Source organism: Oncorhynchus tshawytscha, linkage group LG25 (assembly GCF_018296145.1).
Source record: "Oncorhynchus tshawytscha isolate Ot180627B linkage group LG25, Otsh_v2.0, whole genome shotgun sequence".
In the NCBI taxonomy this organism is placed as follows: domain Eukaryota; kingdom Metazoa; phylum Chordata; class Actinopteri; order Salmoniformes; family Salmonidae; genus Oncorhynchus; species Oncorhynchus tshawytscha.
The window spans coordinates 7,340,722-7,362,949 of NC_056453.1; the positions used below are offsets into that span (position 1 = coordinate 7,340,722).

Below are 22,228 nucleotides of genomic sequence, written 5' to 3' on the forward strand. Positions count from 1 at the left end.
CTTGTTTTACTCAAATGTTTGTAAACAAAGTAATTGTTAAAAAAACATTTTTTTTAAACACTACCCACATGAAAAAAATTGTATCGTATACTATGTTTAAATACTATAGTATTCACTGTAGTGTTTTTACAGACTTTACTGTAGTATTTACAGTTTACTAGAATATATACTGAACATAAAAATACACACAACATGCAACAACTTCAATTGTTTTACTGAGTTACAGTTCATAAAGAAATCAGTCAATTGAAATAAACAAATTAGGCCCTAAACTATGGATTTCACATGACTGGGCAAGGGTGCAGCCATGGGTGGGCCTGGGAAGACATGGGCCCACTCACTTGGGAGCCAGGCCCAGCCAATCAGAATGAGTTATTCCCCAGAATGCGTTATTACAGACAGAAATACTCCTAAGTTTCATCAGCTGTCCGGGTGGCTAGTTTCAGACGATCTCGCAGTTGAAGAAGCCGGATGTGGAGGTCCAGGGCTGGCTTGGTTACATGTGGTCTGCAGTTGTGAGGCCAGTTGGACATACTGCCAAATTCTCTAAAACGGCTTATGGTAGAGAAATGAACATTACATTCCTTTTGGTGTCCCCAGCACAAGGTGCACCTGTGTAATGATTACGCTGTTTAATCAGCTTCTTGATATGCCACACCTGTCAGGTGGATGGATTGTCTTGGCAAAGGAGAAATGCTCACTAACAGGGACGTAAAGAAATGCGTGCACAAAATTTGAGAGAAATGAGCTTTTTGAGCATATGGAAAATTCTGGGATCTTTTATTTCAGATCAAGAAACATGGGACCAACACTTTACATGTTGCATTTATATTTCTGTTCAGTATAAATACTGTAGTAAGAAAAAAACTGTAGTACAGCGCCTTCCGAAGGTATTCATATCACTTGACTTATTCCACAGTTTTGTTACAGCCTGAATTCAAAATGGATGTAAAAAAATCTAACCCATCTACACACAATACCCCATAATGACAAAGTGAAAACATGTTTTTAGAAATGTTAGCAAATTTTCTCAAGCTCTGTTACATTAGATGGGGAGCGGTGGTGAAGAGCAATTTTCAAGTCTTTCCACAGATTTTCAATGTCATTCAAGTCTGGGCCACTATAGGACTTTCACATTCTTGTCCTGAAACCATTCCAGATTTGCTGGATGTATGCATGGGGTCATTGTCCTGTTGGAAAGTAAATCTTTGCCCCAGTCTAAGGTCATTTGCACTCTGAAGCAGGTTCTCATCCAGGGTTGACCTGTATTTGGCTCCATTCATTGTTCCCTCTATCCTTACCAGTCTCCCAGTCCTTGCAGTCAAAAAAAAATCCCCATAGCATGATGCTGCAACCACCATGCTTCACGGTAGGGATGGTGTTAGGTGGGCGCTTTGCATTCAGACCACAGAATCTTTTAGCTTATACTCTGTCTTTCACGTGCCTTTTTGCGAACTCCAGGCGTGCTCATGTACCTTTTTCGCAGGAGTGGCATCCATCTGGCCGCTCTCCCATAAAGCCCAGATTGGTGAAGTGCTTTAGAGACCGTTTTCCTTCTGGCAAGTTCTCCCATCTCAGCCAATTCATTTTGTACAAAGGACCAAGGATATACAGTGTGCCTCAGAGCTCCTGCTCTTTTGATAACCTGTAGGGAACACAATATATGGTCTATAATTGGCTTTTAGGTTTCTCACTTATGGGTGGCACAAATTTGGATATGGGGAGGGGAATGGGCAGGGTATATGCAAATTAAATACTGTAGTGTTTTTGCAGACATTTCTTTAGGATTTACTGTAGTGTTTCTGCAAACATTATGGTAGTGTTTTTGTGGTAAGTAGTATACTGTAGTATTTACAATAGTATTCTACATATAGTATTCTACAATATACTACAACATTCTCTAGTAAGTACTACACATGTTATAGGTATACTAGTGTTTAGTATAGTATTCTACAGTTTACTACATAATTCTATAGTAAGTACTGTAGTATTCTATGGTAAACTGTAGTATTTTTTAATGTGGGTCTATAGCCTCAAAACGTGGCTAACACTATCATTTTGATATCATGGACGATAAGTCCATAGCTGTCGATGAATTTGAGAGTGGTTGGATTTCTCCAACCCCAGCTTTTTACCGAAACAGGGGAGAGGAGTACACTTTATGGTTTCAAGCACTGATTGCCCCTTTAACGCTGATTGAGCTTTCTCTAGAAAAAGGTTTCAATGTTTGATATTGCTCCCCCCTCCCCCCTTCTAAACCATCTCTGGGGCCGTGGACTGATCTAAACTGCCAGTTGCCCATTAACCTCCATGCATTATTTACCACACGTAATAACAGGAGATACACACACAAAATGGAAGATGAGCTCCATCACCTCATATTCACTACACATCACCTATAAGTAAATGGACTGGTTGAGAGATGCTTTTGAAGTTGAGCTGTTGACTTGAAGTTTACTCAAACAGATAACTGAATTTACAAGACATTTAGAAAACATTCTGATACACAATGATACTTCCATTATCTGGCTACTGTACATAAATAATTCATACTACAAGAGCAGCTAAGGTTGAGTGTCCACTCAGGATCAGAGAGAGTAGTCTGCTCAGGGAAATCAGCATTCCCTAATCCCCTAAGTCAGGAGTCGACTACGCCTTCTCAACGTGTCCTCTATCCACACTCAAGTCTTCCGATAGTGACCAGGCTGTTTGTCATCAACACACATCTCAGACGGCGCGGTTCCATTCTGGTCTCGTTTGGAGATGTGAGACATTTCGTAGGTATTGGAATTAGCAGGCTGTCAGTGGGGAGTTCAACTTGAGGTTGAGACAATATTTCACGATGCTGCCTCTATGACAACCTGGCACCAGGGTCATTTCACTGCGCACATTGTGGGACTCTGGTTGCATTAAAGTGGTGATGGGTTATATAAAAAGGAAGTGAATCCACATGTGGGGGCTTTTGATATGATGAGCCAGTTAACTCAGAGAGAAAGAGCCTCAAATCTGGTCACCGAGGATCCCCTAGTGGTGGCATTGGAGATTTGCAGGCAGAAGGGAGAAAAATGGTGTTGTTCCCTACAGGGCAAATTATTTGGAATTCATTCATATTGGCCCCAGCAGCTTTTCCCCTAGGATTTGTTTCTTCAGTGGTGGCCAGGGAGGCTAAGATTACTACTAGCGTTAGCGCAGTTATATGCTAGCTATTCCATTGCGCAATGACATGCTAGCTGTTCCCATAGACTTCCAGTCATTGAGCCAACGACTATCCATTTGAAAGTGCGTCTCCGCAAAAATACATATATAGCCCCAAAAGAATTTGGGCAGAGGGGGCAACAATTAACACCCCTGCTAAATGAATATAGAATATATGAATATATACACAGGTCCTCACTCCATCTGACCTCAATCCATAAAATAATATAATAGGAGTGTCCTTTGGCAGATGCTTAAAACTTCATCTCCTTTAATGTGTGTTCATTCACCCGTGAAGAGCAGAGGGCCTGGAGCTGAACAGTCCCAGATGTAACCACCTCTTGCTCTCTTCCCTCCCTCCCCCTCTCTCGTTCCCACTCTCCTCAGGTGGCCAGGCTCTGGGGCATGCAGAAGAACCGTCCAGCCATGAACTATGACAAGCTCAGTCGCTCCCTGCGTTATTACTACGAGAAGGGCATTATGCAAAAGGTACAAACTAAAGGCATTTATAAACCTAGCTGTACAATATGCTTTATTCAGTAGATCAAATGTGTCTCAGAGCGATGGGTCTGCCGATCATATGGTTGGCTCTTCCATTTAATTTAGAAGCAATGTTTTACATTAAATGGCTAATGTGTATATCGGATTTATTTGATTAGATTTGTTACACACACTTGCATTAGTATAATGACACCGACTAATGAACATATCTAACAAAGGAATTCCTTTCCTTCGTATTGGCAGGTGGCAGGGGAGCGCTATGTTTACAAGTTTGTGTGCGAGCCCGAGGCTCTCATCTCCCTGGCCTTCCCCGACAACCAGCGGCCCAGCCTGAAGGCAGAGTTTGAGCGCTACGTCAACGAGGAGGACACTGTGCCCCTGTCCCACATGGACGAGGGGGCCTCCTATCCCAGTGAACAAGCCCCACCAAACATGGGCACCCAGCCCTACTCCAAAGGTTACATGTACTAATGCCACCACCCCACCCCACCCGCTATCCTCTCTGTCGGGTGTTGGCAACAGGCGGCCCGTGGGCCAAAACCGACCGACAAGTGTTTTTTTTGGGGGGTGTCAAAGACTAACATCACCTGGAATTCAGCCCAAAATGTGTTTCATTTAGGACATTTGTTCCCAAGTATTCCCACAAATAAAAAGAGGTGATAATGTCTCAATGTAATCAAGGTATGAAAGTTGTTTTTTTTTCAAATACAATCTCTTTTTTGGGCTTAGTTGTGGTCAATTTGCAGCGTACAAATGATTATGTTCCGGGACCCCCGACCATCCGCTCCGAAAAAAAATAGTCCCGCGTCTGAATCTAATCTAGTTGCCTACCCCGGCCCCGGCACCTATTGCACATGTCCACCCCATTCACTTGTATATAAAAAGGCTATGGTGTTTCTTTGAGTTTTTAACAGCTGCATTCCTCTCACTTCTGAGGCCTATTTAATCCATACACATGACTGTGGTTAAAGAGATTGCTTAATAAAGACACAATATTACTACTACTCTGTGCAAAGACATATATTCTTTCTCTGATAACATTGTGACAGATTTGGAATGGCTACACAGAGGGAGAATGGGTGTTATTTCAACACATGGAGTAATTTACAGAATAGATCATGAGCATGAAAATCAGTTAATCTAACTTCAGTCTATGGCAGACTCTCAATTGCATACTACTCGAGTCCTCTGGCTTTCTCATCTAATGGGTTTTGAGGGGAGTACGTAAGGAGTATGCAATTGAGATTCTCCCAAAGTCGTTGACAAAAGAGCACATGCATTTCCGACCTCACATGCTCACATTATCAGTGGTCACACCTTATGTGAACTAGGAAACGTGATTACTACGAAGGTTCTTATAGGTCAGACTGTTCCACTCCTAATACAGTGCATTCGTAAAGTATTCAGACCCCTTCCCCTTTGTTACATTACAGCCTTAATGTAAAATTACTTAAATAAATGTTTTCCTCATTAATCTACACATAATACCCCATAATGACAAAGCGAAAACATGTTTGCAAATGTATTCACTTTATTTTTTAAAGACACACTACTGGTCAAAAGTTTTAGAACACCTACTCATTCAAGGGTTTCTCTTTATTTTTACTATTTTCTACATTGTAGAATAATAGCAAAGACATGAAATGAAATAACATATGGAACCATGTAGGAATCATGTTTGCCTTGACAGCATTGCACACTTGACATTCTCTCAACCAGCTTCATGAGGTACTCACCTGGAATGCATTTTAATAAACATGTGTGCCTTCTTAAACGTTAATTTGTGGAATTTCTTTCCTTCTTAATGCATTTGAGCCAATCAGTTGTGTTGTGACAAGGTAGGGGTGGTATACAGAAGATAGGGCTATTTGATAAAAGACCAAGTCCATATTATGGCAAGAACAGCTCAAATAAGCAAAGAGAAACGACAGTCCATCATTTCTTAAGTCATGAAGGTCAGTCAATACGGAAAATGTGAAAGTTGAAAGTTTCTTCGAGTGCAGTCGCAGAAACCATCAAGCACTATGATGAAACTGGCACTCATGAGGACCACCACAGGAATGGAAGACCTAGAATTACCTCTGTTCATTAGAGTTACCAGCCTCAGAAATTGCAGCCCAAATAAATGCTTCACAGAGTTCAAGTAACAGACACATCTCAACATCAACTTTTCAGAGGAGACTGTGAATCAGGCCTTTGCGGTCAAATTGCTGAAAAGAAACCACTACTAAAAGGACACCAATAAGAAGAAAATACTTGCTTGGGCCAAGAAACACGAGCAATGGACATTAGACAGGTGGAAATGTGTCCTTTGGTCTGATGTCCAAATTGGAGAATTTTGGTTCCAACCGCCGCCGCGTCTTTGTGAGATGCGGTGTGGGTGAACGGATGATCTCAGCATGTGTATTTCCCACCGTAAAGCATGGAGGAGGAGGTGTTATGGTGTGGGGGTGCTTTACTGGTGCTATAGGACTCTCAGATCATGACAAAAAATATTCTCCGGTCTGATGAAACAAATATTGAACTCTTTGGCCTGAATGCCATGCGTCATGTCACGTCTGGAGGAAAGCTGGCACCATCCCTATGGTGAAGCATGGTGGTGGCAGCATCATGCTGTGGGGATGTTTTTCAGCGGCAGGGGAGACTAGTCAAGGGAAAGATGAACGGAGCAAATGACAGCGAGATCCTTGATGAAAACCTGCTCCAGAGTGCTCAGTACCTCAGACTGGGTCAAAGGTTTACCTTCCAACAGGACAATGACCATAAGCACACATTCAAGACAACACAGTCCGAGTGGCCCAGAGCCCAGACTTGAACCCAATCAAACATATCTGGAGAGACCTGAAAATAGCTGTGCAGCGATGCTCCCCATCCAACCTGACAAAGCTTGAGAGGATCTGCAGAGAAGAATGTGATAAACTCCCCAAATACAGGTGTGCCAAGCTTGTAGCGTCATACCCAAGAAGACTCGAGACTGTAATCGCTGCCAAAGGTTCTTCAACAAAGTGGTGAGTAAAGGGTCTGAATACTTATCTAAATGTTATTTCAGTTTATTTTTGTTTTATATAAATGTGCAGACATTTCTAAAAACCTGTTTTTGCATTGTCATTATGTGGTATTGTGCATAGATTGATGAGGGAAAAAAACTATTTAATCCATTTTAGAATAAGGCTGTAACGTAACGAAATGTGGAAAAAGTCAAGGGGTTTGAATACTTTCCAAATGCACTGTATCTGCACACAGCTGTAATGGGACACCTGAACATTCATAAATTAAAATCAGTTGACTTTTGCTGGTAGTTCTGCAAGGGCCAATTCTGTAACTTGTCTGTACTATACTTTCCATTCCCATCATTGGCGGACCAAGACAAGTTTAATTATAACAGCAACAAGACAAAATCAGCAGACATGAGACCATCCAATATTTAATATGGAAAAATATGGTCATTTAGATATCACTCATTTCAGTTCGCTTACATTTCCGTCATCTTAATAAAACCACAGATCTGGTAATTGTTGACCACAATCAAAGTCCGATCCATTTCCCTAGATATAAACTATACTACATGAGACCTCTAGACTAAATGGACTCTGAGCATTGTGTCCTCATAAACAGACAGACTTCCACTGACTGATCAGATTACTGCCCACTTAAAGTGTCCAGTCTCCTTCCTAATCACTTAATGGTCATTTTCTTTGAGGGAATCCGTAATGTTCTGTTTTGAGATAATTTATACATTGGACAAAAAAAACTTTTTGGTAATATATGGGCACTTTTGATTATCTGTCTGATGGGAGGTAAGTTAACTGACATTGACCATGAAGCCAAATGACTCGGAAGGAACACAGCAAGGAACAATGGACAGGGTATTTCTCAACCAGTTGTCAAGGACAGTCTCCCTCTCTCTCCTGCTGTGGTGTGAGCCTGTGTGTAAGGGTATAGGGATACACCTCTACTTCCTGCGAAAGGCACGGGAGATTCTCCAAGCGTTGGGCTCTTCGTAACGGTTGTAGAGGGGCTCGAGGCGCTGCATCTTCTTCTGTTTGCTGAGACGCGTGGGATCGGCCACTTTGAAAAAGGCCGGCGAGAACTCTACCAGCCAGCGTGGGTCAATGGTGGTCACCTCCCTCATGTACTCCTTAGTAGTCAGCACCAACTCATGGTACACTAACCTGGCGATATGGGGATGAAAGGAGTGGGGGAAATTAGTGTACAGAAGAGCATGTTTTTAACCTTTCTGGAGCTCTATTGCCTGATCATATATATTTAAAAACTATCAGTCTATAAACTTATACAGTACTCTTTACTTTCCAAAAATGTTTGATCTATAAAATGACTCTACTACATAGAGGCAAGGATGTCAAAAACTTTTACGAGTAACAATTGACGAATGTCAATGTAAACTTGAGACTATGCCTATAACCACCACGGGTATAGACTCACCACTCAGGCTGGCGGTTGAACAGGGAACTGGAGGGGTGGATGTACACCACCTGCTGGTCAATGAGGGTACGGTAGCCCTCCTGGGGATCCTTTTTGGCTGCGTTCCGGAAGAAACCACTGCAGATGGCCTTCTGTATACGCACTGTGGCCTTGCCACAAGACACCATGTCCAGTTTATGCCTGATAAAACAGGTCAAAGTAAAGGTGAATTATTGGTCCTATGTCTGACATATTGATACAGTAAGGCCTGTAGATTTTCTATGAAGTAAACTGAGCAAAAATATAAATGCTAAAAGTGTTGGTCCCATTTTTCATGAGCTGAAATAAAAGATCTTAGAAATGTTCCATATGCACAAAATTCAAATTTCTCTCAAATTTTGTGCACATATTTGTTTAGATCACTGTTAGAGAGCATTTCTCCTTTGCTAAGATAATCCATCCACCTGACAGCTGTGATTAAACAGCATGATCATTACACATGCGCACAATAAAAAGGCCACTAAAATGTACAGTTTTGTCACAAAAACACAATGGCACAGATTTCTCAAGTTTTGAGGGAGTGCAGTACATCCAACTGGCCTCACAACCACAGCCCACGTATAACCACACCAGCCCAGGACCTCCACAAACATCTTTACCTGTGGGATCATCTGAGACCAGCCACCCGGACAGCTGATGAAACTGAGGAGTATTTCTGTCTGTAATAAAAGCACTTTTGTGGGGGAAAACTCATTCTGATTGGCCGAGCCTGGCTCCCCAGTGGGTGGGCCTTCCCACGCCCACTCATGGCTGCACCCCTGTACAATCCATAGATTAGGGCATAATGAATTAATTTAAATTGACTGATTTCCTTATATGAACTGTAAATTAGTAAAATTTTGAACAATTATTATTTTCCTCATCAATCTACACACAATACCCCATAATGACAAAGCGAAAACAGCTTTTTAGAATTTTTTGAAAATGTATTAAAATAAAAAAAGAGAAATACCTTTGTTGTTGTTTCTACAACTTGGAGTCCACCTGTGGTAAATTTCAATTGACTGGACATTTAGAAAGGCACACACTTGTCTATACAAGGTCCCACGTTTGACAGTGCATGTCAGAGCAAAAACCAAGCCATGAGGTGAAAGGAATTGTCCGTAGAGCTCCGAGACAGGATTGTGTCGAGGCACAGATCTGAGGAAGCGTACCAAATAATTTCTGCAGCATTGAAGGTCCCCAAGAACAGTGGCCTCCATCATTCTTAAAAATCAAGTAGTTTGGAACCACGAAGAACCCGATGGTCACTCTGACAAAGCTCCAGAGTTCCTCTGTGGAGATGGCTGTCCTTCTGGAAGGTTCTCCCATCTGCAGCACTCCACCAATCAGGCCTTTATGGTAGAGTGGATGGAAATCACCCCTCAGTCAAAAGGCACATGACAGCCTGCTTGGAGTTGGCCAACAAGTTCCTAAAGGACTCTCAGACCATGAGAATGGGGGAATGTTTTCAGTGTCAGGGAAACTACTCCGAATCGAGGGAAAGATGAACGGAGTAAAGTACAGAGAGAGATCCTTGATGAAAACCTGCACCAGCGCACTCAGGACCTCAGACGGGGGCGAAGGTTCACCTTCCAACAGCACACAGCCAAGACAATGAAAGAGTGGCTTTGGGACAAGTTTTGGAATGTCCTTGAATGGCCCAGCAGGAGCCCCGACTTGAACCCGATCGAACATCTTTGGAGAGACCTGAAAATATGTGTAAATACCCAAGAAGACTCAAGGCTGTAATTGCTGCCAAAGGTGCATCAACAAAGTACTGAGTAAAGGCTCTGAATACTTATGTAAATGTGATATTTCAGGTCTTTATTTTTAATAAATCTGCTAAACATTCTAAAAACCTGTTTTTGCGTTGTCATTATGGGGTATTGTGTGTAGATTGACGAGGAAAAAAAACAAATGGAATACATTTCAGAATAAGATGTAACATAACAAAAGGTGGAAAAAGTCAAGGGGTCTGAATACTTTCCGAATGCACTGTAGATAAGGTTAAATTGAGGCCCTAGAGATTGCTTCTTTGAGTCACAGGATTGATATGACTCACAAGTAAAGCTACCATTTGAGAACTTTGCCGGATATAGAATTAATTACATATGCTTATGATGAGTGTCCTACCTGTCCATGATACCCAGCATCTGTTTGCGGATATCCTGGGCTCTGCGCAAGGAACGGGCCTGGATGAAGTTCTCGAAGCACCAGGGGTTGGAGAACTTGTTGTTCTTCCAGGAGTTATAGACAGCCAGCAGAGTAAGGTGGTCTCCCTCGGCCTGGTGGAACTTAGCTTTCTTCTGGTCAGCCATCTGCTGCTTGTCCTGGGGCACCAGAGAATACAATTACTATAAGGACCTGGCCACCAACTGATCAACATTAAATCACACTAGGCTACAACTGTCTCATTATGGTTGGAGATGTCAAGCAACATATGACAAGTTAGGAAAGTCAGTCAACCATAATTCACCACCATCAACAAATGTGACAGCTGTGACAGCAGTTGATTATTGTTGTAAACCCATAAACCACCCCCTGCCCAAGGGTATTCTAATCCTACAGAGGGTGCATGCGCAATGGCCTCCCACTCCTCTTTCTATTCTGGTTAGAGCCAGTTTACGCTGTTCTGTAAAGGGAGTAGTACACAGCGTTGTACGAGATCTTCAGTTTCTTGGCAATATCTCGCATGGAATAGCCTTCATTTCTCAGAACAAGAATAGACTGACGAGATTCAGAAGAAAGTTCTTTGTTTCTGGCCATTTTGAGTCTGTAATCGAACCCACAAATGCTGATGCTCCAGATACTCAACTAGTCTAAAGAAGGCCAGTTTTATTGCTTCTTTAATCAGAACAACAGTTTTCAGTTGTGCTAACATAATTGCAAAAGGGTTTTCTAATAATAAATTAGCCTTTTAAAATGATAAACTTGGATTAGCTAACACAACGTGCCATTGGAACACAGGAGTGATGGTTGCTGATAATGGGCCTCTGTAGATATTCCATAAATCAGCCGTTTCCAGCTACAATAGTCATTTACAACATTAACAATGTCTACACTTTATTTCTGATCAATTTGATGTTACTTTAATGGACATTTTAAAAAAAAACTTTAAAAAAAGGACATTCCTAAGTGACCCCAAACTTCAACGGTAGTGTGTGTGTGTGTTATATACACACACACACACACACACACACACACACACACACACACAGTTGAAGTCGAAAGTTTACATAGTCGTGGCCAAAAGTTGAGAATGACACAAATATATATTTTCACAAAGCCTAATGCCTCTGTTTCTATGATGGCAATTTGCATATACTCCAGAATATTATGAAGAGTGATCAGATGAATTGCAATTAATTGCAAAGTCCCTCTTTGCCATGCAAATGACCTGAATCCCCCAAAAACATTTCCACTGCATTTCAGCCCTGCCACAAAAGGACCAGCTGACATCATGTCAGTGATTCTCTCGTTAACTTCTTGGTGACAGGGGGGCAGTATTGAGTAGCTTGGATAAATAATGTGCCCAGTGTAAACTGCCTGCTACTCAGTCCCAGATGCTAATATATGCATATTATTAGTAGTATTGGATAGAAAACTGTTCTGCCTTATTATTATTCGACCATGCTGGTCATTTATGAACATTTGAACATCTTGGCCATGTTCTGTTAAAATCTCCACCCGGCACAGCCAGAAGAGGACTGGCCCCCCCACATATGCTCTCTCTAATTCTCTCTTTCTTTCTCTCGGAGGACCTGAGCCCTAGGACCATGCCCCAGGACTACCTGACATGATGACTCCTTGCTGTCCCCAGTACACCTGGCCGTGCTGCTGCTCCAGTTTCAACTGTTCTGCCTTATTATTATTCGACCATGCTGGTCATTTATGAACATTTGAACATCTTGGCCATGTTCTGTTATAATCTCCACCCGGCACAGCCAGATGAGGACTGGCCACCCCACATAGCCTGGTTCCTCTCTAGGTTTCTTCCTAGGTTTTGGCCTTTCTAGGGAGTTTTTCCTAGCCACCGTGCTTCTACACCTGCATTGCTTGCTGTTTGGGGTTTTAGGCTGGGTTTCTGTACAGCACTTTGAGATATCAGCTGATGTACAAAGGGCTATATTAAAAATAAATACATTTGATTTGATTTGACTGATGTCTGTGAGTAAAACAGAACTAATATAGCAGGCGAAAACCTGAGAAAAATCCAACCAGGAAGTGGGAAATCTGAGGCTTGTATTTTTTAAATTTTTTAAAACTCTGCCCCTATTGTAGATACAGTGGGATATTGGTTGTTGCCCTTCCTACATCTTCCACTAGATGTCAACAGTCTAGAACTTTGTTTGAGGATTCTACTGTGAAGTGGGGGCTCATAAGGGCTGTTTGAGCCAGGTGTCTGGCAGATTGCCACAGGCTCTGAGGCGCTGTCACAAGGGAGTTAGCTCTCGTTCCATTGCTTTTCTACAGACATAGGAATTCTCAGGATGGAACATTATTGAAGATTTATGATAAAAAACATCCTAAAGATTGAGTCTATACTTAGTTTGACAAGTTTTTACGGGCTGCAACGGAACCTTTTGAACTTTTCGTCCGACGTTCGGCGGGACCTGAACGAGCTTTTGGATTTGTTTACCAAACGCCCTAACAAAAGAAGCTATTTGGACATAAATGATGGACATTATCGAACAAAACAAACATTTATTGTGGAACTGCGATTCCTGGGAGTCCATTCTGATGAAGATCATCAAAGGTAAGTGAATATTTATAATGCTATTTATGACTAATGTTGACTACCCAGTATGGCGGATATCTTTTTGGCTGCTTTGTTGTCTGAAAGCTATACTCAAGATTATTGCATGGTTTGCTTTTTCCGTAAAGTTTTTTTGAAATCTGACACTGGTTGCCTTTATGGGAAGTATATCTCTACTTTCATGTATATTAGTTGTATTTTCATCAACATTTATAATGAGTATTTCTGTAAATAGATGTGGCTCTCGGCACAATCGCATGTTTTAGAACTACTGAACGTAACACGCCAATGTGAAATGAGATTTTTTTTATATAAATATGCACTTTAACGAACAAAACATACATGTATATTGTGTAAGATGAAGTCCTATGAGTGTCATCTGATGATGATCATCAAAGGTTAGTGATTCATTTGACCTCCATTTGTGCTTTTTGTGACTCCTCTCTTTGGCTGGAAATATGGCTGTGTTTTTCTGTGAGTTGGTGGTGACCTAACGTAATCGTTTGTGGTGCTTTCGCTGTAAAGTATTTTGAAATCAGACACTGTGGCTGGATTAACGAGAATTTTATCTTTAAAATGGTGTAAAATACTTGTATGATTGAGGAATTTTAATAATGAGATTTTTGTTGTTTTGAATTTGGCCAAATTGTGCCAAACACGCACTTTCACTGGCTGTTAGCGAGGTGGGTTGCTACCGTCCCACATATCCCAGAGAGGTTAACACAGGTGTGAGTGTTGACAAGGACAAGGCTGGAGATCACTCTGTCATGCTGATTGAGTACGAATAACAGACTGGAAGCTTCAAAAGGAGGGTGGTGCTTGGAATCACTGTTCTTTCTCTGTCAACCATGGTTACCTGCAAGGAAACACGTGCCGTCATCATTGCTTTGCACAAAAAAGGCTTCACAGGCAAGGATATTGCTGCCGGTAAGATTGCACCTAAATCAACCATTTATCGGATCATCAAGAACTTCAAGGAGAGCGGTTCAATTGTTGTGAAGGCGGCTTCAGGGCGTCCAAGAAAGTCCAGCAAGCACCAGGACCATCTCCTAAAGTTGATTCAGCTGCAGGATCAGGGCAACACAACATCAGGGCAGCTTGCTCAGGAATGGCAGCAGGCAGGTGTGAATGCATCTGCACGCATTGAGGCGATGACTTTTGGAGGATGGCCTGGGGTCAAGAAGGGCAGCAAAGAAGGGCAGCAACTGATATTCTACAAAAGGTACAGGGATTGGACTGCTGAGGACTGAGGTAAAGTCATTTTCTCTGATGAATCCCCTTTCCGATTGTTGCATCCGGAAAAAAGCTTGTCCGGAGAAGACAGGGTGAGCGCTACCATCAGTCCTGTGTCATGCCAACAGTAAAGCATCCTGACACCATCCATGTGTGGGGTTGCTTCTCAGCCAAGGGAGTGGGCTCACTCACAAAAACACATCCTCCGAGAGCAACTTCTCCCAACCATCCAGGAACAGTTTGGTGACGAACAATGCCTTTGATGACGGAGCACCTTGCCATAAGGAAAAAGTGATAACTTAGTGGCTTGGGGAACAAAAATATCAATATATTTTGGGTCCATGGCCAGGAAACTCCTCAAACCTTAATCCCATTGAGAACTTGTGGTCAATCAAAACCCCACAAATTCTGACAAACTGTGGCCCAGAAGTTAATTGACAGCATGCCAGGGCAAATTGCAAAGGTCTTGAAAAAGAAGGGTCAACACTGCAAAAATTGACTCTTCAACTTCATGTAATTGTCAATAAAAAGCCTTTGACACTCATGAAATGCTTGTATTATACTTCAGTATTCCATAGTAACAGCTGACAAAAAATATCCAAAGACACTGAAGCAGCAAACTTTGTGGAAATTAATATTAAATTAATATTTGTCGTTCTCAAAACTTTTGGCTATGACTGTACCCTTAGGTTGTATTCATTAAAACTTGTTTTGCAACCACTCCACACATTTCTTGTTAACAAACTATAGTTTTGGCAAGTCGGTTAAAACATCTATTTTGTGCATGACACAAGTCTATTATTTCACTGTATCACAATCCCAGTCGGTCAGACTCGTTTTACTGTGGATATACTTTTCTAGATACTTTTTTGATATAGGATTCGTTTTACTGTGGATATAGATACTTTTCTAGCAAAACGATTCCTATATCAACAACCTGAAAGGCCACTCAGCAAGGAAGAAGCCACTGCTCCAAAACTGCCATAAAAAAGCCAGACTACAGTATTCTAATTTGAATAGCTACCATCATTGTCGAGCTGCAGAAGGTTATTTATTTTATCCGTGCATGGTTTTTATGTAATATTTCAGTTAACACACTGGCCTGGTTACACAGTATTTATGGACCGGTGATTTGCCGTACCTTGGGCCTGTAGAAGACGTTCTGCACAGACAGCATGGAGACGATGGTGAGCATCTCCTCACTGCAGCCCAGGTGGACGGACATGATCAGCATCTTACACAGCATGGGCTCCAGAGGGAACTCCGCCATCTGATACAAACATAGAGACAGAGGGAGAGGAATGGGGAAGTGTATAACATTTAACCACATTCATAACAACAATATTGTGGTTGGGGTCAAGTCAATTTTAACTCAGACAATTCAATGACCATGAACTTCCAAATTTTAATACATGTTTTTCAATTTTTCATATTAACTACTGCATCAATTCAAATATAATTGCTTGCCTGATTTTCATCTTCAATACATTGAATAGATCGCTTGTTGTTCAATACTCCATCTTACCCTGCGTCCAAGGCGAGTGAGCAACCCCTCATCATCCAGAGCCCCTAAAGTGTAGAGCTGCTCCATGGCTGTGATCATTGTCTCCATGGGTGGAGCGTCCATGAAATCAAACGATAGCAGGTCATTGATGCCCATGGCCTGAAGGAAGTAAAGGGATGGCATTGGAAGATATATATATCTATATATATATATATATAACGGGTGGTTCTAATCCTGAATGCTGATTAGTTAAAACTGCATTCCAGCTGATGTCTATTCCACAAATTACCACTGGCTAAATCTATGATGTTAAAATGCCTATTTACTCTGTTCCATCTGACTACGCAATCCACTTTCTCATCAGCCCAGCCAGGCACTTTATAAACTTGATCTCCACTATAAAAAGCATCTAGACATTCTCAAATTTCTTTTAGACTAACATTTAGTTTTCAACAGCAGAGATTTGTATAAACCTTGGTGTCTGTCTCTCTGACATTTGTAACACTGTTTCAATATTCAAATTCGATCTCCAGCTGTCCCATAGAAATGAACGTGTCGGGACGGGACAGGCAGGCAGACGGCGTTTGAAGAAATGTCAAAACAAAAAAGGTAAAACGAAGTGCAGCTAGTTTGCAGTCTTTCCAGCTTCGGTTTGAAGAGATTGTTAGTTGCGTTGTTGGCTAGCTCCTCTGAACAACAGTGTCTTGATGAGTGCGCACATGATGAGTGCGCGCATTTTCTATGCCAGGCAAAATTGCACCTCATTAGCTCATTAGCTAAATAAATGTCACTAGAAAACCGCTTGAACAAATGCAAATGCAGCTACGTTGCTGTCATTCTGGCTGCACTTTAAAAAAGAAATATATATATTAAATTTGACCCCTTTTTCTCCCCAATTTCGTGGTATCCAATTGTTTTAGTAGCTACTATCTTGTCTCATCGCTACAACTCCCGTACGGGCTCGGGAGAGACGAAGGTTGAAAGTCACGCGTCCTCCGATACACAACCCAACCAAGCCGCACTGCTTCTTAACACAGCGCGCATCCAACCCGGAAGCCAGCCGCACCAATGTGTCGGAGGAAACACCGTGCACCTGGTAACCTTGGTTTAGCGCGCACTGCGCCCGGAGTCGCTGGTGCGCGATGAGACAAGGACATCCCTACCGGCCAAGCCCTCCCTAACCCGGACGACGCTAGGCCAATTGTGCGTCGCCCCACGGACCTCCCGGTCGCGGCCGGTTACGACAGAGCCTGGGCGCGAACCCTGATGGCACAGCTGGCGCTGCAATACAGCGCACTTAACCACTGCGCAAACCCGGGAGGCTCTGGCTGTACTTTTTGACGAGACTAAGTTAGCCGTAGTTGGCTAGCTAGCAAGCAAGGGATAAGAACGTTGCCAGCCAGTATGGCAATGGAACCTTTAGAACGAATGACTGTTCTGTATCTATGGATGCGACCCAAAAACACTCTAGCAACCGAACCGATAGAATGAACGACTGGCCGGCTTGGGTAGCAACCTTAGATGTGTGTCGGGATTATATCTTGTGGAAGGATGAAATAGTATAAAGAAATTCACCCAAATAATGTTTTAAAATGAAAATGTCAATCGTTACTTGAATATGTTGGTAACCAGTTGTATAAAAGTGATAATGTCCTCGAAGCTGGTGTTTGGTGGATATATTGGCATGGTTTGCTGGGCCGAGACAAAGTCGAGGGCCTAACACCCGTGCCAATATATCCTCCAAACACCGGATTCGAGGGCATTATCACTTATACACACATCTAAATAAATAAAATATATCACATATAGCGCATTCGGAAAGTATTCAGACCCCTGGACTTTTTCCACATTGTTACGTGAGAGCCTTATTCTAAAAATTGATTAAATAAAAAATGTTCCTCATCAATCTCCACACAATACCCCATAATGAAAAAGTGAAGAGATTTTTTTGACATGTATTATTAATTTAAAAATAACTTATTTACATAAGTATTCAGACCCTTTGCTATGAGAATCGTGCAACCTGTTTCCATTGATCATCCTTGCGATGGTTCTACAACTTGATTGGAGTCCACCTGTGGTAAATTCAATTGATTGGACATGATTTGGAAAGGCACACACCTGTCTATATGAGGTCCCACAGTTGACAGTGCATGTCAGAGCAAAAACCAGGCCCTGAGGTTGAAGGAATTGTCTGTAGAGCACTGAGACAGGATTGTGTCAAGGCACCGATCTGGGGAAGGGTACCAAATCATTTCTGCAGCATTGAAGATTCCCAAGAACACAGTGGCCTCCATCATTCTTAAATGGAAGGAGTTTGGAACCACCAAGACCTTCCTAGAGCTGGCTGCCCGGCCAAACTGAGCAATTGGGGGAGAAGGGTCTTGGTCAGGGACCTTTGTTGAAATGGGAGAACCTTCCAGAAGGACAACCATCTCTGCAGCTCTCCACCAATCAGGCCTTTACGCTTGGCGTTTGCCAATAGGCACCTAAAGACTCAGACCATGACAAACAAGATTCTCTGTTCTGATGAAACCAAGATTGAACTCTTTGACCTGAATGCCAAACGTCATGTCCATGTCATGTCCAAGCATTCCATGTGAAGCTAGTTTAGAGAATGCCAAAAGTTTGCAAAGCTATCATCAAGGCAAAGGGTGGCTACTTTGAAGAATGTCAAATATATCATATATTTTGATTTGTTTAACACTTTTTTGGTTACTACATGATTCCATGTGTGATCTTTCATAGTTATGACGTCTTCACTATTATTCTACAATGTAGAAAATAGTAAAAAATAAAGAAAAACCCTGGAATGAGTAGTTGTCCAAACTTTTGACTGGTACTATGTGTATATATAGAATAAGGCTGTAATGTAACAAAATGTGGAAAAAGGGAAGGGGAAAGTCTGAATACTGAATGCACTGTATATATTAATATTCAATGTGTTTTCCATCTAGTCCTCCAAACAGTAGAGAGTGGGCTTGGGGCATAATACAAGAAAATATATATAAAAATATTTTAAGAAAAAGAGTGTTGCAATTGTTAATGAGGGCCCATGGTTACAGAAACGTTGTAGGCCAGTCAGTGTCTGGCTGTATGTGTTACGTACCTTGAGAGACAGCATGGTACTGGCCAGGTTTGTTCTCTGGATTTCAGGCACATTGCTGGTGAGCATCTCGTCTCTGTAGGCTCTCTCTGTAAATAGCCGGTAGCATTTCCCAGGGCCAGTTCTTCCAGCCCTACCAGAACGCTGCTTGGCTTGGGCCTGAGAAATATAGAGAAAGCAATTCATTTAGATTGGATGTCAATGCTCTGGACTACACAAAGAACACGGAGTGTGAAAAACACAGCAGCGTTGCAATTCTTGACACAAAACGGTGCGCCTGGCACCTACTACCATACCCCGTTCAAAAGCACTTAAATCTTTTGTCTTGCCCACTCACCCTCTGAATGGCAAACACACGATCCATGTCTCAGATTGTCCCAAGGCTTAAAAAGACTTATTTCACCTGTCTCCCCCCGTTTATCTACACTGATTGAAGTGGATTTAACAAAATAAATCAATAAGGGATCATAGCTTTTCACATGGATTCACCTGGTCAGTCTATGTCATGGAAAGAGCAGGCGTTCAACGTTTTCAGTGTTCCTTCTCCATGTATGATAATGATATCTGCATATGTCTTATTCAACCTACCTGTGATATGGGGGTCACCACTAATTGGTCGACGCCAGTCTTGGAATTGTAGACATTCTGCTTCACAAAGCCTGGGTCCACCACATAGTAAATCCCATCAATAGTCAGAGACGTCTCAGCAATGTTAGTGGCAATGATTACCTGCAGAATCAAATAACACAAAATGATTAGGCTTAGTCCTACCTCCGATATCGGGCATGTGTGGCAGCAGGAGATTGTGTGTGTGGTTTTGGGACCGTTCTGGTTTGTGTTTGGGTGGGCACGACTGATACCTTCCTGCTGCCGGGGGGAGCAGGGTCAAAGATACGGGTCTGCATCTCGCTTGGCAGCGCAGAGTAGACAGGTAGAATGATGAGTTCGGGCACTTCAGGTCCCAGAGACTTCATCCGTTCATACAAGATCTCACAAGCGGTGTCAATCTCCTCCTGACCCGTCAGAAACACCAGGACATCACCTGCAAACAAGGAGCGAGAGAGGACAATGGGTCACTGATCGCCGAATCCTTAACTACGGATGTCAATCAAGGAGTTCAGTCCTTGCGGATGCATGCATTGTAACCGTGTTTGAACCGTACCTGGAGGCTCGGTCAGGTGGATCTGCATGACGGTGATGAGACTGGCGTCCAGGTAGTCCGTCTCAGGCTCTTTGCAGTAGAGCACCTCCACTGGGAAAGTGCGTCCTGGGATGGTAAAGATGGGCGCCTCGAAGAAGTACTGGGAGAACTTGACGGCATCTAGTGTCGCTGAGGACACAATCAGCTTCATGTCTGGGCGTTTCTTCACTGTCTGAAATTGACAGAGAGAATTCAAAGGAATTAACACACAGTGAAGGAAATATTTAGACTGTTCTGAACAAGACCCTGGTATACCTTCTTGAGCAGACCAAAGAGCACGTCAGTATGGATGGTCCTCTCGTGGGCCTCGTCCAACATGATGATGGTGTACTGACCCATGTCCGGATCTATCAGACATTCCCTCTGCAGCATTCCATGTGTCATGTACTTGATCACTGTCTCAGGGCTGGTGCAGTCCTCAAAACGGATGGTGTAGCCCACCTGGTGTGGAAAAGAATTGAGAGGTGAGAGGTCCCTCAAAAAAGGAAGTCATTGTCTATAAGCAAATTATAAGGAATACCAAGCTAAAACTGCTCACTCACCTCCTGGCCCAGACAGCAACCGTACTCTTCAGAGACTCTCTTGGCCACGGACATGGCTGCCACACGACGGGGCTGAGTGCAGCCGATCTTCCCCCGAGCGGAGTAGCCCGCCTCGGCCAGGTACTGGGTGATCTGGGTAGTTTTCCCAGAGCCAGTCTCTCCAACCACAATCAGGATCTGATTATCGTGGACAGCCTAATAATGGAAAAGAGAGGTGACCAAAGTCAGATAAAATGGATCATTGAAACTGTTGAGGTCACAATGAAGCAGGGTAACATTAGAAATAAAGCAATGTTGACAACTTTATTTCTCCCTATAGGGAAATTACTATTACAAACCTGTATGAGCTGCTCTTTGAGCTTGAAGATGGGCAGGCTCTCTCTCTGCTCCAGGATGGAAAGCACTGTCTTCTTGCCATAAGAGGCCTGGTTGCCTCCAAAGGCATGTTTCTTCCACTCCGGGACGCCGTCTGGCATCATGCCAATTCCTCTCATGTTGGCTGCAATCTGCCTTCCATCAACTGTGTAAGAGGGAAGCGTCTTTAATTGAGATGAACTGGTGTGATATTTAACCTCCAACCCTTCAGATGACTGGTGATCCAGACCCAGTCTAGGATCCTGGGAGGAACCTTTACACCCACAAAGCCTCCCCTGTAACCCTGGGCCATGGAGGACACGGCACACTACAGCAGGCCACTCTATCCGGCCTGTTAGGATGCTAAAGGAAACCAGATAACTATTGATGTAGTGCTGTCTATTAATGGTCGGTATTATGTCAAGTTTCATGTGAACCCCAGGAAGAGTAGCCGAGGAGGAACACTGGACAGGACCGTGTTTTACTATGTGGTAGTGACCTTGTGGAGGGCAGAAAGGGAAGCATGATAAACCGCATGGTTGGAAAGTATACTGTATGTCTGGCATCCCTAATGCACTGCTTATGTGTGGTCCAGGTCCTTACAGTCAGGCAGGGGGTCTACCCAGTGCTTGTTGAGGCCAATAGGTATGCAGTCCATCTCAGCCATTCGCTGAGCCTGCTTCACCTCTCTCCTCTCCTTAGCCAAAGCACTCTGCATCATGGCTGCCTGGGACAGCGAGCCATCTGGATTCTGACAGAGGCAAACCGAGAGAACGGCATTTGTTCACACTACACGGGACAGGAGAAAACAGTTAGGCCTAGAAAAAGGTAGGATGAAAGTAGCGTGGTGCAGAGGAATATAAAACATACCTTAACAATCTTGACAGGGCTCATGTCCATACTCTGTTTAGTGTGTCCTCTCAGGAACGGAGGCTCCTCCTCCACCAGCTCAATCTCCAGGTCCTGATCTGAATGAAATAAAATTTGCACTTAGGACACTGCAGTCAATGTATGCTTTCTAGGGGTGTGCATCTTCCCTTTCAAAGACGGTTCGACACACATCTAGATACACGAGCTCCAATGCGATACAGAAACGATACGTTTTAGTTTGAAGCGATTCAGTTTGATTAGGAGGACGAAATTGATGCGATACGATTTTATTCGAACATTTATTGCATGAAGACATTAATTTTCCATTCGAAAATTAAAATCTGCTTCTGATGGAGCTCAGGAGCTGGGCGACTCTAAGCGGACTTCTCTGAGCGAGTGCGAGTGTGTATGGAACAGCCTGGATGTGGACATGGTTGCCAGTTTCTACTATCTGGTCATAAAAAAAGCTACAAAAATGTTCATATTTGTTGTTGAAGAAATA

The 22,228-nt window shown here is 42.8% G+C and overlaps 2 protein-coding genes across 5 annotated transcripts in view; one reads left to right on the top strand and one right to left on the bottom strand.

The window, feature by feature from the left end:
• The window catches only part of LOC112224162 (ETS translocation variant 4), a 40,241-nt gene extending 35,541 nt beyond the window's left edge, over positions 1-4,700 (top strand). For both annotated transcript variants that reach the window (XM_024387518.2, XM_024387520.2), the window contains 2 exons: positions 3,583-3,684; positions 3,940-4,700. In XM_024387518.2, coding sequence (XP_024243286.1) covers positions 3,583-3,684; positions 3,940-4,167 — 330 coding nt within the window. In that variant the 3' untranslated portion in view covers positions 4,168-4,700. The remainder of the gene's footprint in view (positions 1-3,582; positions 3,685-3,939) is intronic.
• Positions 4,701-7,102: 2,402 nt separating this feature from the next.
• The window catches only part of LOC112224160 (ATP-dependent RNA helicase DHX8), a 29,570-nt gene continuing 14,444 nt past the window's right edge, over positions 7,103-22,228 (bottom strand). For 2 of the 3 annotated variants that reach the window (XM_042305901.1, XM_042305900.1), the window contains exons 10-23: positions 21,727-21,824; positions 21,460-21,607; positions 20,841-21,022; positions 20,503-20,697; positions 20,216-20,401; positions 19,922-20,132; positions 19,620-19,801; positions 19,348-19,488; positions 18,763-18,918; positions 15,675-15,812; positions 15,291-15,419; positions 10,294-10,490; positions 8,140-8,319; positions 7,103-7,868 (exon numbers count right to left, since the gene is read on the bottom strand). In XM_042305901.1, coding sequence (XP_042161835.1) covers positions 7,649-7,868; positions 8,140-8,319; positions 10,294-10,490; positions 15,291-15,419; positions 15,675-15,812; positions 18,763-18,918; positions 19,348-19,488; positions 19,620-19,801; positions 19,922-20,132; positions 20,216-20,401; positions 20,503-20,697; positions 20,841-21,022; positions 21,460-21,607; positions 21,727-21,824 — 2,363 coding nt within the window. In that variant the 3' untranslated portion in view covers positions 7,103-7,648. Of the gene's footprint in view, positions 7,869-8,139; positions 8,320-10,293; positions 10,491-15,290; positions 15,420-15,674; positions 15,813-18,762; positions 18,919-19,347; positions 19,489-19,619; positions 19,802-19,921; positions 20,133-20,215; positions 20,402-20,502; positions 20,698-20,840; positions 21,023-21,459; positions 21,646-21,726; positions 21,825-22,228 lie in introns of those variants that run through there. The other variant, XM_042305902.1, reaches the window with a different exon arrangement.